This window comes from Clarias gariepinus, chromosome 18 (genome assembly GCF_024256425.1).
Source record: "Clarias gariepinus isolate MV-2021 ecotype Netherlands chromosome 18, CGAR_prim_01v2, whole genome shotgun sequence".
NCBI lineage: Eukaryota > Metazoa > Chordata > Actinopteri > Siluriformes > Clariidae > Clarias > Clarias gariepinus.
In genome coordinates this window covers 5861855-5874639 of record NC_071117.1, presented here as the reverse complement: position 1 = coordinate 5874639, position 12785 = coordinate 5861855, and the positions used below count along the sequence as shown (strand labels likewise).

The 12785-nt window shown below is 43.8% G+C and overlaps 1 protein-coding gene across 1 annotated transcript in view; it reads left to right on the top strand.

Annotated features, from left to right (window-relative positions):
* Positions 1 to 12785, top strand: part of LOC128506999 (carcinoembryonic antigen-related cell adhesion molecule 5-like) — a 198163-nt gene that overhangs the window by 116192 nt on the left and 69186 nt on the right. Inside the window, exon 12 of the mRNA XM_053477614.1 lies at positions 4885 to 5114. Within this exon, the coding sequence (XP_053333589.1) occupies positions 4885 to 5114 (230 nt within the window). The remainder of the gene's footprint in view (positions 1 to 4884; positions 5115 to 12785) is intronic.

The window sequence follows — 12785 nt, the reverse complement described above, 5'->3', positions numbered from 1 at the left end:
AAAAATCAAGGCTTTGTGTGGCTCTCAGATGGACAGGAAGGCGATTCCAGTGCTGTGGTACAACTGAGCAGAAGGCTCGGTCCCCCATGGTACAAAGTCTTGTAAATGGGACTTTGAGGAGCACACTTCCAGACGACCTAGGGGTGCAGTTTGAACGTTGTACAGTGATCAGCTCTTGCAGATAAGATGGTGCCTAAACAGTGAGACATTTATGGGTTCAATGCGGGATGAGACAGGAAGCCAGTGCAGTGATTGGAGAATGCGAGTGATATGTTCAAATTTCCTGTTTTTTGTTAGAATTCTAGTGGCACTATTTTGGATGTATTGTAAATTTTGAATGTCCTTGACAGGGGTCTCAACAAAAAGTCCATTACAGAAATCCAGCCTCGATGATATGAAAGCATGAACACGTTTCTCTGCATCTGAAAGTGTTAAAAGGGGGCGGACTTCTGAGAAATTTTTTGTATATGGTAGACTGATGTTTTATACAGGTGTTTTATATGTTTGCTGAAAGTCAGCTGTGGATCAAACCAAACCCCCCGGTTAGTGACTGTGGAGGACAAAGTAATAACCTGACCATCAAAAGTAAACTCAGATACTGTATGGGAGAAGAAAGGATCTGATGAGGGGTACCAACAGGAAGTGCCTCAGTTTTATTGCTGTTCAACTGTAGAAAGTTATTGTTCACCCATGCCTTTATCTCCTCAAGGTATTCAGTAAGGTTCAAAAGGGCTTTAAAGGGGCTTGGAGCAGTTTTAATAAAAAGTTGCATGTTGTCAACATAGCAGAGAAAAGACAGCCCATGTCTGCTGATGATGGACCCAAGAGGTAACATATAAATGTTTAAAAAAATGGGGCCAAGAACCGACCCCTGTGGAACACCACATGTGATATTAAGCAGCCTGAACTTACATCCTCCCAACATGACACATTCAGACCTGTCAAACAGGTAGGACTGGAACCACTGCAATGTAGTTTGCGACAGACCAATAGTGTAATGGATACGATCCAGGAGAATAGTATGATCCACTGTATCGAAGGCTGCTGACAAATCAAGAAGGATAAGAAGAGAAGGAGACAGTGCTGTCTTCATGCTGTGGGCTAAACGAAAGCCCGACTGGAACTTCTAAAATAAGTTTTTGCATTTAAGGTGGTTCAGCTGTTCAGGTGTTATTCAGCCACTGGTCCGGTGGTGTAGTGGTAAGCACTGTTGTCTTGCACCTCCAGGGTCTGGGTTTGATTCCCAGCCAGGCTTGATTCCCATCTCTGTGTGCATGAAGTTTGCATGTTCTCCCTGTGCTCAGTGGGTTATTTCACAGTCCAAAGATATGCAGCATAGGCTGATTGCCCTTCTTAAATTGCCCGTAGTAGCAAACTAGAGCATTTACCCTGATTCACTAGTGTCTGGTTTTAGGCAACCTCCTGGTGCCTTTTTTTATTAATTAATTAATTCATTTATTTATTTATTTGTTTATTTATAGATGCCTTGCGGCAATAATGTCCTCAAAATGGCCCATCTACATTATTTGATCCTTCTGTTTATGATCCTAGGTGAGTCTCATTTTATTACTGTAATGTAATGTAATATTCCTTGTATGTATAAGCAAGAAGGAGTGTTGTTGTACCAAATATGCCACTTCCATGAATTGTAGCAGGTTACATAAGATGAAGGCATGTTAATGTAAAGCTTCCTTTCATTTTTATTTATTTATTTATTTATTTATTTATTTATTTTTCATGAGGAATATGATTTATTGATTTTTTATGAGTTCATATTATTTAATATTCAAAGGGAACAGTGACAGGTAAGGTGATTAAAAAAACTGAAACTGATCCTCTGTGGTGTGGATTAATTAATACTGACATGTTTCTGTGTGTATGGGTGTGTATTTATGTGAATCCTGCACACAATTTTCTTCAGAAAATATTCTTTCATTTCTTCAACTTATTCCAGAGAAGAGAAGCTGTAAACTTGATGTTTTATGGGGTTCAGAATAATGACCTCTAGTTACCTCTTTTATTTATCACATTTCAGGAGCTCTTGGGAATAAATGGAGTGTGACATACAGCCAGGAACATCTCTGTGCATTAAAAGGATCTACAGTGTTTATGAATGGCTCATACACACACCCAACACATCTTACAGTGACAAGGACATTTTGGTTAATAAACCCAGTGCGAAATAGACTGTTGATTGATCTGCGTAATGAATCAGGTTACTCAGGCAGAGTGGAGTATTTAGGAGATAAACAGAAACACTTCTCCCTCAGACTGAGTGACGTTAAAAAAACAGATGAACAGAAATATTACTTAAGAATAAGAACAAACAAAGATGAAAAATTCCTAGGCAAACCTGGAGTTAGACTCACCGTTACAGGTAAATAAAATTGCCTTTTTGTGTTATTTAGGTCATGATCTCTTAGAGTGTTAACAATCCTAATTCATCTGGCACAAAACACTGACATGTTTTCACAAAATATCTGCTTTGGGGAAAATAATAAGTCACAGCTGTCCTGGTTATATACACAATATGCTAAATATGCTGTATCACTAAAACTAATTCCATTAGACAAAAAAAAAAATAATAATAATAATAATAATAAAATATATGCAAAAGTTTAGGAACCCCTTGATAAATATTTTGCTAATTCTTTGTATTTAAAAAATGTTAACACTTGGTAATAGAAGAAAAGCACAATATTTTCAGTAAACATTGATGCATATTTACTTTTTATGACATAAATTAAACAAAGATAAAAAATAAAAACATTATTGTGGCACTGTGCAAACGTTTGGACACCCTACATAATGAGTACTTGTCTCCTCTGGCAGATATCACAGCTTGCAAATGCTTTTTATAGCCAGCAAAAGTCTTTCAATTCTTGTACAGTACATGGAATTTTCTTTGATTCTTTCTTGCAAAAGGCTTCTAGTTCTGTAATATTCTTTGGTTGTCTTGCATGCACAGGTCTTTTAAGATCTATCCACAAATTTTCAATAATGTTTAAATCGGGGGGCTGTGATAGCCATTTCAAAACCATCAGCTAGAATCTTTTGAGTTATTCCATAGTGGCTTTCGAGGTATGCTTAGGATTATTGTACTGTTGTAGAAGCCATCCTCTTTTCAGCTTCAGCTTTTTTTTACAGATGATGTGATATTTGCTTCCGGAAATTGCTGGTATTTTCTTTTCTCCACCCGTGCAGTGTTTCCTGTGCCACTGGCCGCAACACAACCCCAAAGCATGATAGATCCACCCCCATGCTTAACAGTTGGCAAGGTGTTCCTTTCATGAAATGCTGCTCCTTTTTTTCTCCAAACATACCTTTGCTGATTGGCCAAATAATTATATTTTAACTTAATCAGTCCACAGCACTTGTTTCCAAAATGCAGCAGGCTTCTGACTCCGGTTTCCTCCCACAGAAGAAAAAAAATGCAGGTTAGGCTAATTGTCGTTCCCAAATTGCCCGAAGTGTGTGAATGGGTGTGTGAGTGTGTATATGAGTGTGTATCCTGCAATGGATTGGCACCCTGTCCAGGGTGTACTCTGCCTTGTGCTCTAAGCCTCCTGGGATAGTCTCCAGGTGCCGCGACCCTGAAAAGAGGTATAGAAAATGAGTTAGCAGGCTTCTGTAGATGTTCTGTTGCATACTTCTGACATTGGACTTTATTATGGGGACACAGGTAGAGTTTTCTTCTGCTGACTCTTACATTTACATTTAGGCATTTGGCAGACGCTCTTATCCAGAGCGACTTACATTTCTTATCTCATTACACATCTAAGCAGTTGAGGGTTAAGGGCCTTGCTCAAGGGCCCAACAGTGGCAACTTGGTGGTTGTGGGGTTTGAACCTGAGATCTTCCGAACCGTAGTCCAATGCCTTATCCACTGAGCTACCCCTGGCCCCTAAGGGTCCACTGAGCTACCCCTGACTCTTCCATAAGGGTCATGTCTGTGTAAGCATCGTTGCACAGTGGAACAGTGCACCACCACTCCTGAGTCGGCTCTGAATCTTCCTGAAGGTTTTTTGCAGTTAATTAGGGGTTTTGATTTGTCTTTCTGACCAGCATATGAGCTGGTACATTAGTCCATTTACTAATGACAGCTGCTGCCATGATGAGATCAATCTGATTAAGATTTGAAACCTTGCAAAAAGTATCTGAGACATTAATCCCTGAAAGAATGAACTAGGTCTATAGTCTATAGTTATAGCGCCAAAAACACATACCCCTAATGTGATCATCTTGGGACACATGTCGGTAAGTGTAGCATATCCCAGGAGACTTAGAGCACGAGGCAGAATAAACCCTGGCTGGGATGCTAATCCATCGCACACACGCTCATTCACACACCACAGGCAATCTCAAAATGCCACTTAGCTGAATCTGCATGTCCTTGGATGTCCCAAGGTGACAGTGCTAACCATTAAACTCTGTTACCTTTACATTGTGAGAGCATAGTTTTGAAAAGTCATGCTATACCTGCTTTATTGTGATAATTCTAATGTAATGCATCTTCCTGTGTTTAAGATCTTCAGGTGATCACACCTACAAAAGTGACAGAGGGACAGCCAGTTATTATGGCCTGTAAAACCACCTGCAGTCTGACTGATCCAACATTCATCTGGTACAAAAACAGACATGATTTAACCACAAACACCATCAAGAGCAATAAAGTCCACCTGCAGCCAGTCAGCAGGGAGGATGCAGGCAGTTATAGCTGTGCTGTAAGAGGATATGAACATCTCCCCTCTCCTGCTCACACACTCAGAGTCAGATGTAAGATGTATTATCTTCAAATTTTATTCTATTTTACAGAAATTGTATGACAGTAGATAATTAAGCATGACGTGTTAAAAGTATAAAATAAGAAAAAAAAAATTTTAGATCCTCCAAAGAATGTCTCAGTGACCATCAGCTCCTCTGGTGAGATAGTGGAGGGCAGTTCAGTGACTCTGACCTGCAGCAGTGATGCTAACCCACCTGTGGAGAACTACACCTGGTTTAAGGTGAATGAATCCTCAGCTGTAGGATCTGGACAGAGTTACAGAGCTCTACAGAGTGGACAGTACTACTGCGAGGCTCAGAATAAACACGGCTCTGAGAGATCAGCTGCAGTGTCTGTCACTGTAAATGGTGAGAGTGATAATTATTCATTCCTGTTTCATCAATGCTCAGTTCTACATAATGCTCTGTGGAGGAACTTTTAAGCAAAATTACTGTGTGTGTGTATTACCAGATGTTTTTGTGATTGTGTATGTATCTGTTGGAGTTGGACTTTTTGGGCTGACAGCTCTTCTTTCTGTACTCTTCTGGCTGAGGTGAGAATATTTGTGCCGATAAATCCATTACTAATTACTCTGAAGATGCTTACGATGGATAAATATTTGACTTTGTGTGACCAGATGGAAGAGACGAAAGAAAAAGGCAGATGAAGGTGACTATCAGGTGAGTTATTACAGAAATGTCCATCAGGTGTGTGTTTTGTTCATAATAAACTCACAGTTAAAGATCTTCAGCAGAACCTGCTCATGTTCTCCACCCCTCCTCTCTGCAGAACGCTGGGCCGAGTGATAAAGACGACACGTACGCAGCTCTCGACCCCACAGGCCGGACATCTGATGATGTGTATCACACACTTGCAGTAAGTGGTAATGTCATTTTCAAAAGTTAGTACCTTCTCCTTCAATTCTAAGTGATTGTGTGTTAAAACATAATAAAAATCATCTGATTAAAGCAGGTCACTGCATTAAGCAAATACAAGTTTGAATAGACAACATACATTTTTTTTTACAGCAAATGTATTTATTTAGCAAAAATGAAGCCAAAAAAGGGTGGCATGATTCCTTAGTAGTTTGCACTGTCACCTTACACCTGTAGGGTCCAGGTTGGGGTCTGTGTGCATGAAGTTTGCATGTGTTAAAACAGTTCTGCAGGGAAGCATCAAAATTCCTCCACAGTAATATGAAAGAATCACTGCCAGTTATTGCAAACACTTAAATGCAGTTGTTGCAATCATTTAGGAATAAAATAACACTGAACATGGTAAAGGGATTTGAGTGTGTGTGATGCAGACTGAACTTATTAACATAATTTACTTTAACATGCATTTTTCTTTTAGACGTTAAAAAAAACATAATGAAAAAATGAATCCTGAAACAGCTGATGAAGAGGAAGAGGAGTGGTGGGATGAAGCAGAGTTTCTTTTACCACCCAATTAGAACTGTTCATGTCTAACTGTTTTATTCCTCTTCTACCACCCCATAAAAGCATGTTATTGTTAGCAACTAACCAGCTAACATTAATGATGGTGTTTACGATGTATTAAGTTTATCAAAACTGTAAACTATAGGACAGTGTTATAGATTTAATATGACTAGGTTAATATATATCTAAAGTAATTGTTGCTATAAACTCTTTGTTTGATGTCATATGCTGAACTAAAGGATGAAAAGACCTTCCTGTTTTCCTATGTAGGAATTCTGAGTTAAAGTGGCATTTCCCTTTTTCGACCCTGATTGACATACACTTATCGTTTGATAGATTCCTGATTGTGAACAGGATAAAGAGCTTACATCCATTGCAGGAGAGCTACTTTAACTGTCACAAGCTGTGTAAATGTTTCCTTGTTTCATTTTGTCTCACTACAAATAAACATAACATGCAAACAAAGATAAATCTGGTGTCACTGCATTTAATTCCTAAAGTATATTTTAGTTTAAGTAAGTGATCTCTGTAATGATGTGAAGGTTATTGTAGCACTTTTAGGATGTTTGTGTAATGAAGGGCCGGAAACCGGCTCGGTAAGTTTTATAACTCACACAGTGTTCTCTTTTTCTGCAATCTAATTAAATGTGCGCGCACACACACACAGTCCGTCTCTGCTAAATGCACTGTTAGTCTTGTGTCTGCCATCATAAAGAAAACACAATCGGAAATAGAATTATTAAATTGGTCACCAGTGCCGGCCCGTCCAACAGGCAATACAGGCCGTCACCTCGGGCCCCACATTACAACAAGGGGCCTATGCATGTTATTAAAGGCATTTCCTTCTCACCACAATAGAATGTGAATACATAAACACATCGTTATACTCGCAACACATGGACCCATTAAATACAATACAACTTACCCACCATATTAAATAAAAATGATAGCTCTGTATAATTAATACATGAAAAAATGCTGAAAACTATAATAAATACAAAACAACAGTATAAATAAAAGCATAAAAGATTCGAAACATACAGAAGCACCACATACTAATTTGCATTACACTGCCTGCAATATACTGGGAGAACTAGAGTGCTGTAATGATCATAGTATTTGTGCACATAGATTCCACTATATCTCTTCAAATTGCTCACACATTTGATAGAAAGTCAAAAATGTCCTAACATTCTAGATCTGCCCTTAACATCTATTAATGTTTCATATCAGGCAGTTGCATGACAGAAAATGTGCTGTAAAAAAAAGTAAAAAAAAAAAAAAAAAGAGAATGAATTGTTTTAATCTCTAAGGTAATATGTGTAACGAGATAAATGTTACACAAATACAAATGTCACTTCTGTGGTTATTTAAGTAAATCCTGACTGCGCTTCCTATTGGTTACACCAGGGGCGCTGTTTCCCACTGTGTTTGAACAGTCTGCAGAATGGAGAACGTCTCGGGTTACTTTGCTGTAACCCTGTTCCCTGAAAAGGCGGGAACGAGATGCTGCGTGAAAACGCTATGGGAATATCTTTTCATGTTGCCGGTTGTGAAGCATGTGTGTACCAAACACGCCAAATTTTGGCTTATATAACCTCGGTCAGGTGACGTCATCTGATTAGATGCACCTGCAGGTTATAAATAGGAGTGAGCCGGCAACATTCCTCAGATTGATTGTCTGAACGGACGTCCGGTCACGTGGGCAGTGCGGCATTGGGACGCAGCATCTTGTTCCCGCCTTTTCAGGGAACAGGGTTACAGCAAAGTTACACGAGACGTTTCCTTTCAAAGGCTACACTCGATGCTGCGTGAAAACGCTATGGGAACGAGAGTACCAACGTCGCCGCACTGTGAGTGTCTGGCCCCGCATTGTGTAGCGTGTGCGCACAAGGCTGAGAGGTCTCAGAACTATGTCTGGGAAGCTGACTCGAGGACTCGTGAGCCCGGAGTGACAGGAACATCCAGACTATAAAATCTAATAAATGTGTGCGGAGAGGACCAGTCCGCCGCGTCACACACTTGTTGCAGGGGAATACCTCTTGCTAGTGCAATAAATGAAGCAATCCCCCTGGTTGAATGAGCCCTGATTCCTAGAGGCAAAGTGAGCCTACGCGCCACATAGGAGAGAGCAATAGCATTTCTCACCCAATGTGACATGGTCTGCGTAGTGGCAGCGGCCCCCTGGTTGCAGCCTCCATAGCATATAAAGAGCTGCTCTGATCTACACCACTGGCAGGTGCGGTGGACGTAAATCTGAAGAGCACGTACTGGACATAATAGGTGAAGTTTCTCCTGCTCCAAAGCTGTAAAAGGCGGAGGACAGAAGCCTTCAAGAACAACAGGGTGCATGTTTGAAAATAGAACTTTCGGAAGATAGTTCGGGTGAGGATGCAGAATGGCCTTGACTAGCCCAGGGGCAAAGTCCAGGCAGGATGGGGAGACTGACAAGGCGCGCAGATCCCCAATCCTCTTAAGAGAGATAATGGCCATAAGAAAAACCATCTTAAGAGTCAGAAGCCTGTCAGGCGCTGACTCTAGCGGTTCGAAAGGAGTGTCAATTAGACCTTCGAGGACGATAGATAAATCCCATGAAGGGGTCGTGGCTCTAGTGGGTGGGTCAACCGTTTAGCTTCACGAATAAAACGGGCAACTAAAGGGTGTTTTCCCACAGTAATCCCTTCGATTGGAACGTGGCAGGCTGAGATAGCGGCCATGTACGTCCTAAGGGTACTAGGGCACAAGCCCAAGGACAACTTATCTTGCAGGAACTTCAGCACTGAAACAATTCGGCAGTGGACTGGGTCTACCTGCTTCGTCATGCACCAACTTTTGAAAACATTCCATTTGAGGGCATAAGCTTTCCTAGTGGAGGGAGCTCTAGCGGCTAGAATAGTGTCAATAATGCTGGCTGGGAGACCAGCTTGACTTAGTTGGTCCTGTTCAGGGGCCAAACGTGAAGTTTCCAAAGCTCGGGTCGGGGATGAAATATTGTCCCCTGTGCCTGAGACAGAAGATCCCTCCTCACTGGAATCATCCAAGGTGAGCCATCGAGGAGAGATATTAGATCCGAGAACCATACTCTGGCCGGCCAACGGGGCGCTATCAGTAAGAGGCGCAAACCGTGTTGACGGACCCTCGCCAGGACTCCCGGGAGCAGAGATATTGGCGGAAACGCATAAAGGCGTAAATTGGGCCACGTATGGGCCATCGTGTCCAGACCCAGGGGAGCTGGATGAGTCAGAGAGTAGTAGAGAGGACATTGTGCTGTCTCTGGGACGACAAAGAGGTCCACCTCTGCTGTAAAGAATCTTTCCCAGATTTGGCTGACTATGTCAGTGTGGAGTTTCCATTCCCCGTGTGTCACAGCTTGTCTGGACAGTAAATCTGCTCCCACATTCATGTGCCCTGGAATGTAAATCGTCCTGAGGGACAGGAACTTGTCCTGTGCCCAAAGCAGAACCTGATGCGCTAGCTCGTTCAAGCGGCGCGAGTGCAGTCCACCCTGGCGGTTTATGTAGGAGACTACCGATGTATTGTCCACCCACACTAGAACATGGTAGCCTCTCAGCTGCTGGAGGAAGTGCTGTAGGGCCAAAAATAGAGCCATCATTTCGAGGCAATTGATGTGCTATGCGAGAAGATGACCTCTCCAGCGCCCTTGAGCTGGACGGCCATCCAAGACCGCACCCCAGCCGGTAAGGGAAGCGTCTGTCGTTAGCATTTTGCGACGACAAGACGGACCTAGAGTGGGACCCAAGGTGAGAAACCGGGGTCTGAACCACATAGAAAGGGTACGACATCCTTCGAGCGTAACCCTTAATCGCCTTCGGGGATTGACCCTTGTATGAAATCCCCTGGCTCTTAGCCACAACTGAAAAGCTCTCATGTGCAGAAGGCCCAAAGGTATCACCGTAGATGCAGCTGCCATGAGGCCTAAACATTTTTGAAAGTGATAAATAGTCACTTCCTGGTCTAGTCTGATTTCCTTGAGGGCGCTGAGGATGGATTCGACACGAGTGGGAGACAATTGTGCCCGCATTGTGATCGAATCCCATCTGACACCCAAGTATGTTGTCCTCTGAGCCGGAATGAGAACGCTCTTGGTAGCGTTGAGTTTCAATCCCAGCGAATGGAGATGAGCTAGGACGACATCGCGATGTCGGAGCGCTAGCTGCTGAGACTGGGCCAGGATTAGCCAGTCGTCTATGTAATTGAGAATATGGATGCCCTGGAGTCGCAAGGGAGCCAGGACAGCATCCATACATTTTGTATATGTGCGGGGTGACAGAGCTAGACTGAATGGAAGGACCCGATACTGGTAAGCTTCTCCCCCGAAAGCGAACCTCAGGAACTTCCTGTGTTGTGGCAAAACTTTTATGTGAAAGTATGCGTCCTTTAAATCTATCGTCACAAACCAATCTTCTGGTTGGATTTGCAAGACAATCATATTGATGGTTAACATTTTTAATTTGTACTTTTTGAGATAGCGGTTCAACCCGCGAAGATCCAAAATCGGACGCAGCCCCCCGCCTTTCTTGGGGACCAGAAAGTAACGACTGTAGTAGCCTGACTCCCTGTCTGGAGGAGGAACCTGTTCTATGGCTCCCTTCTCCAGCAACGCCTGGAGTTTGGAGTTCAGCAGATGCGCTCTCTCCGGTATCACAGAAGTGTAGACCACGCCGTTGAAACGCGGAGGGCGATGAGCAAACTGAATCCTGTAGCCTTTCTCTACAGTGCTTAGCACCCAGGGAGATATGCCTGGCAGTAGCTTCCACGCTGCCAGTTTCTCCGAAAGGGGTACAAGTTTTAGTGCGCGGGGGGGTGTTAGTGGTTCGGCATCCTGGAATATAGCAGGAGAAAACCGAGGCACTAACATATCCCTGGAGGTCGGTGAGGTCAGAAACACCAAAGGCGGCGGAAACTGAACACCGACCCCCTGGGGGTGTCTGGGGGGGGCATGCTCTTATAGGAAAGAGCATTGAGTGCCGTTCCCCGGGGGGGATCACCCCCACAGTCCTGGGCCCGTAGGCTTTCAGGACTTAGTCTTTGAAAAGAAGACAGTGCGGCGATCTGATCTTTTGGAGGCAGCCTGTGAGGTGCGACGAGCCGTACCCCAGTCCTTACGGGGGGGTGCCCGGCTGCGGACGCTCTCCTTCTGTGCCTCTCGCCTGGGTGGGCTGGGTGGCCGACGGCCTCGACTCTTGAGCACGGCGTGGGAGAAATTTCCCAAAAGCCTGTTCATACAGTTTAGCTTTTCGGAAGTGGCGACAGAATTCACAGCGTCGCCGAATAGGCAGGAAGGTGAGACAGGGGCATTAAGGAGAAATGTTTGATCCTTGTCCTTGATGCCTGTCAGGTTTAACCACAGGTGCCTTTCAGCGGTCACCAAGGAGGCCATGGAACGGCCAATTGCACGGGCTGTCTGTTTAGTCGCATGCAGGGATAAATCAGTAGCTCGGCGTAATTCATTGAATGCGTCATGATTCAGTGTGCCGCTTGAGCTCAAATCCTTTAGCAGATCAGCCTGATACGCCTGCAAAACCGCCATGGTGTGCAAGGAAGCGCCGGCCTGACCTGCTGCTTGGAACGCTTTTGCTACCAGGGTAGAAGAAGTTCTACACGGCTTGGAGGGAAGTGTTGGTTTCTTTAATGAGGATGATGTTCCAGGAGAGAGATAGCCTGCAAGCGTCTCTTCTATCTGGGGCATCACCACATAACCTTGTGCTTTTGCATCAACGATGTTCGAATAAAACAAAGTCGATGGTACAAAAATACGGGGGAAAAAAAGGATTTCTCCAAGAACGAGATAACTCGTTGTGGAGGTCATCAAAAAATGTGAGAGAGCGGTGTTTTGGCTCCATCTCCTGGCCACCCGACAGAAATCTGTCATCTAATTTAGATTGTTTTGGGTGAGCCTGCTCCTGTGGCCAGTCAATATGCAGTCGTTCGGCTGCACGCGTTATAACTTCGAATAATTCCTCATATTCTCTCTCATCTTTAGAGGAGCGTCCTGAGGAAGCAACTTCCATTTCCACAAAAGTAGGAGAACGAGTCTCTTCAACACACCCGCGAGAAGCACCGGAGTGCGCTCGTGAAGTGGAAGGAGAGACATCAGGATCGGGGGAGAGGGCGAGAGAAAGGAGGGACTCCGTCTCTCGCGCCTCGGCCAGATCTGCTTGTGATCCCCATAAGTGCAGCACGGCTCTTGGTTCCCTAAAGAAGGCGAGGCGCGCGTGAAGCAGCTTCATGGGGAGAAGATCACAGTGCTCACACTCTCCATTAAGCCCTTCGAGAGCGTGCTTCTCACCCAAACTCTCGAAGCAGAATGTATGCATATCGCCTTCCGAAAGGAAATTTTCACAAGGAGGGGGACATCTTACTCTAAACTCCGCCATACTATCTGGTGAGTCCTATTTATAACCTGCAGGTGCATCTAATCAGATGATGTCACCTGACCGAGGTTATATAAGCCAAAATTTGGCGTGTTTGGTACACACATGCTTCACAACCGGCAACATGAAAACGTATTCCCATAGCATTTTCACGCAGCATCGAGTGTAGCCTTTTCAGGGAACTTT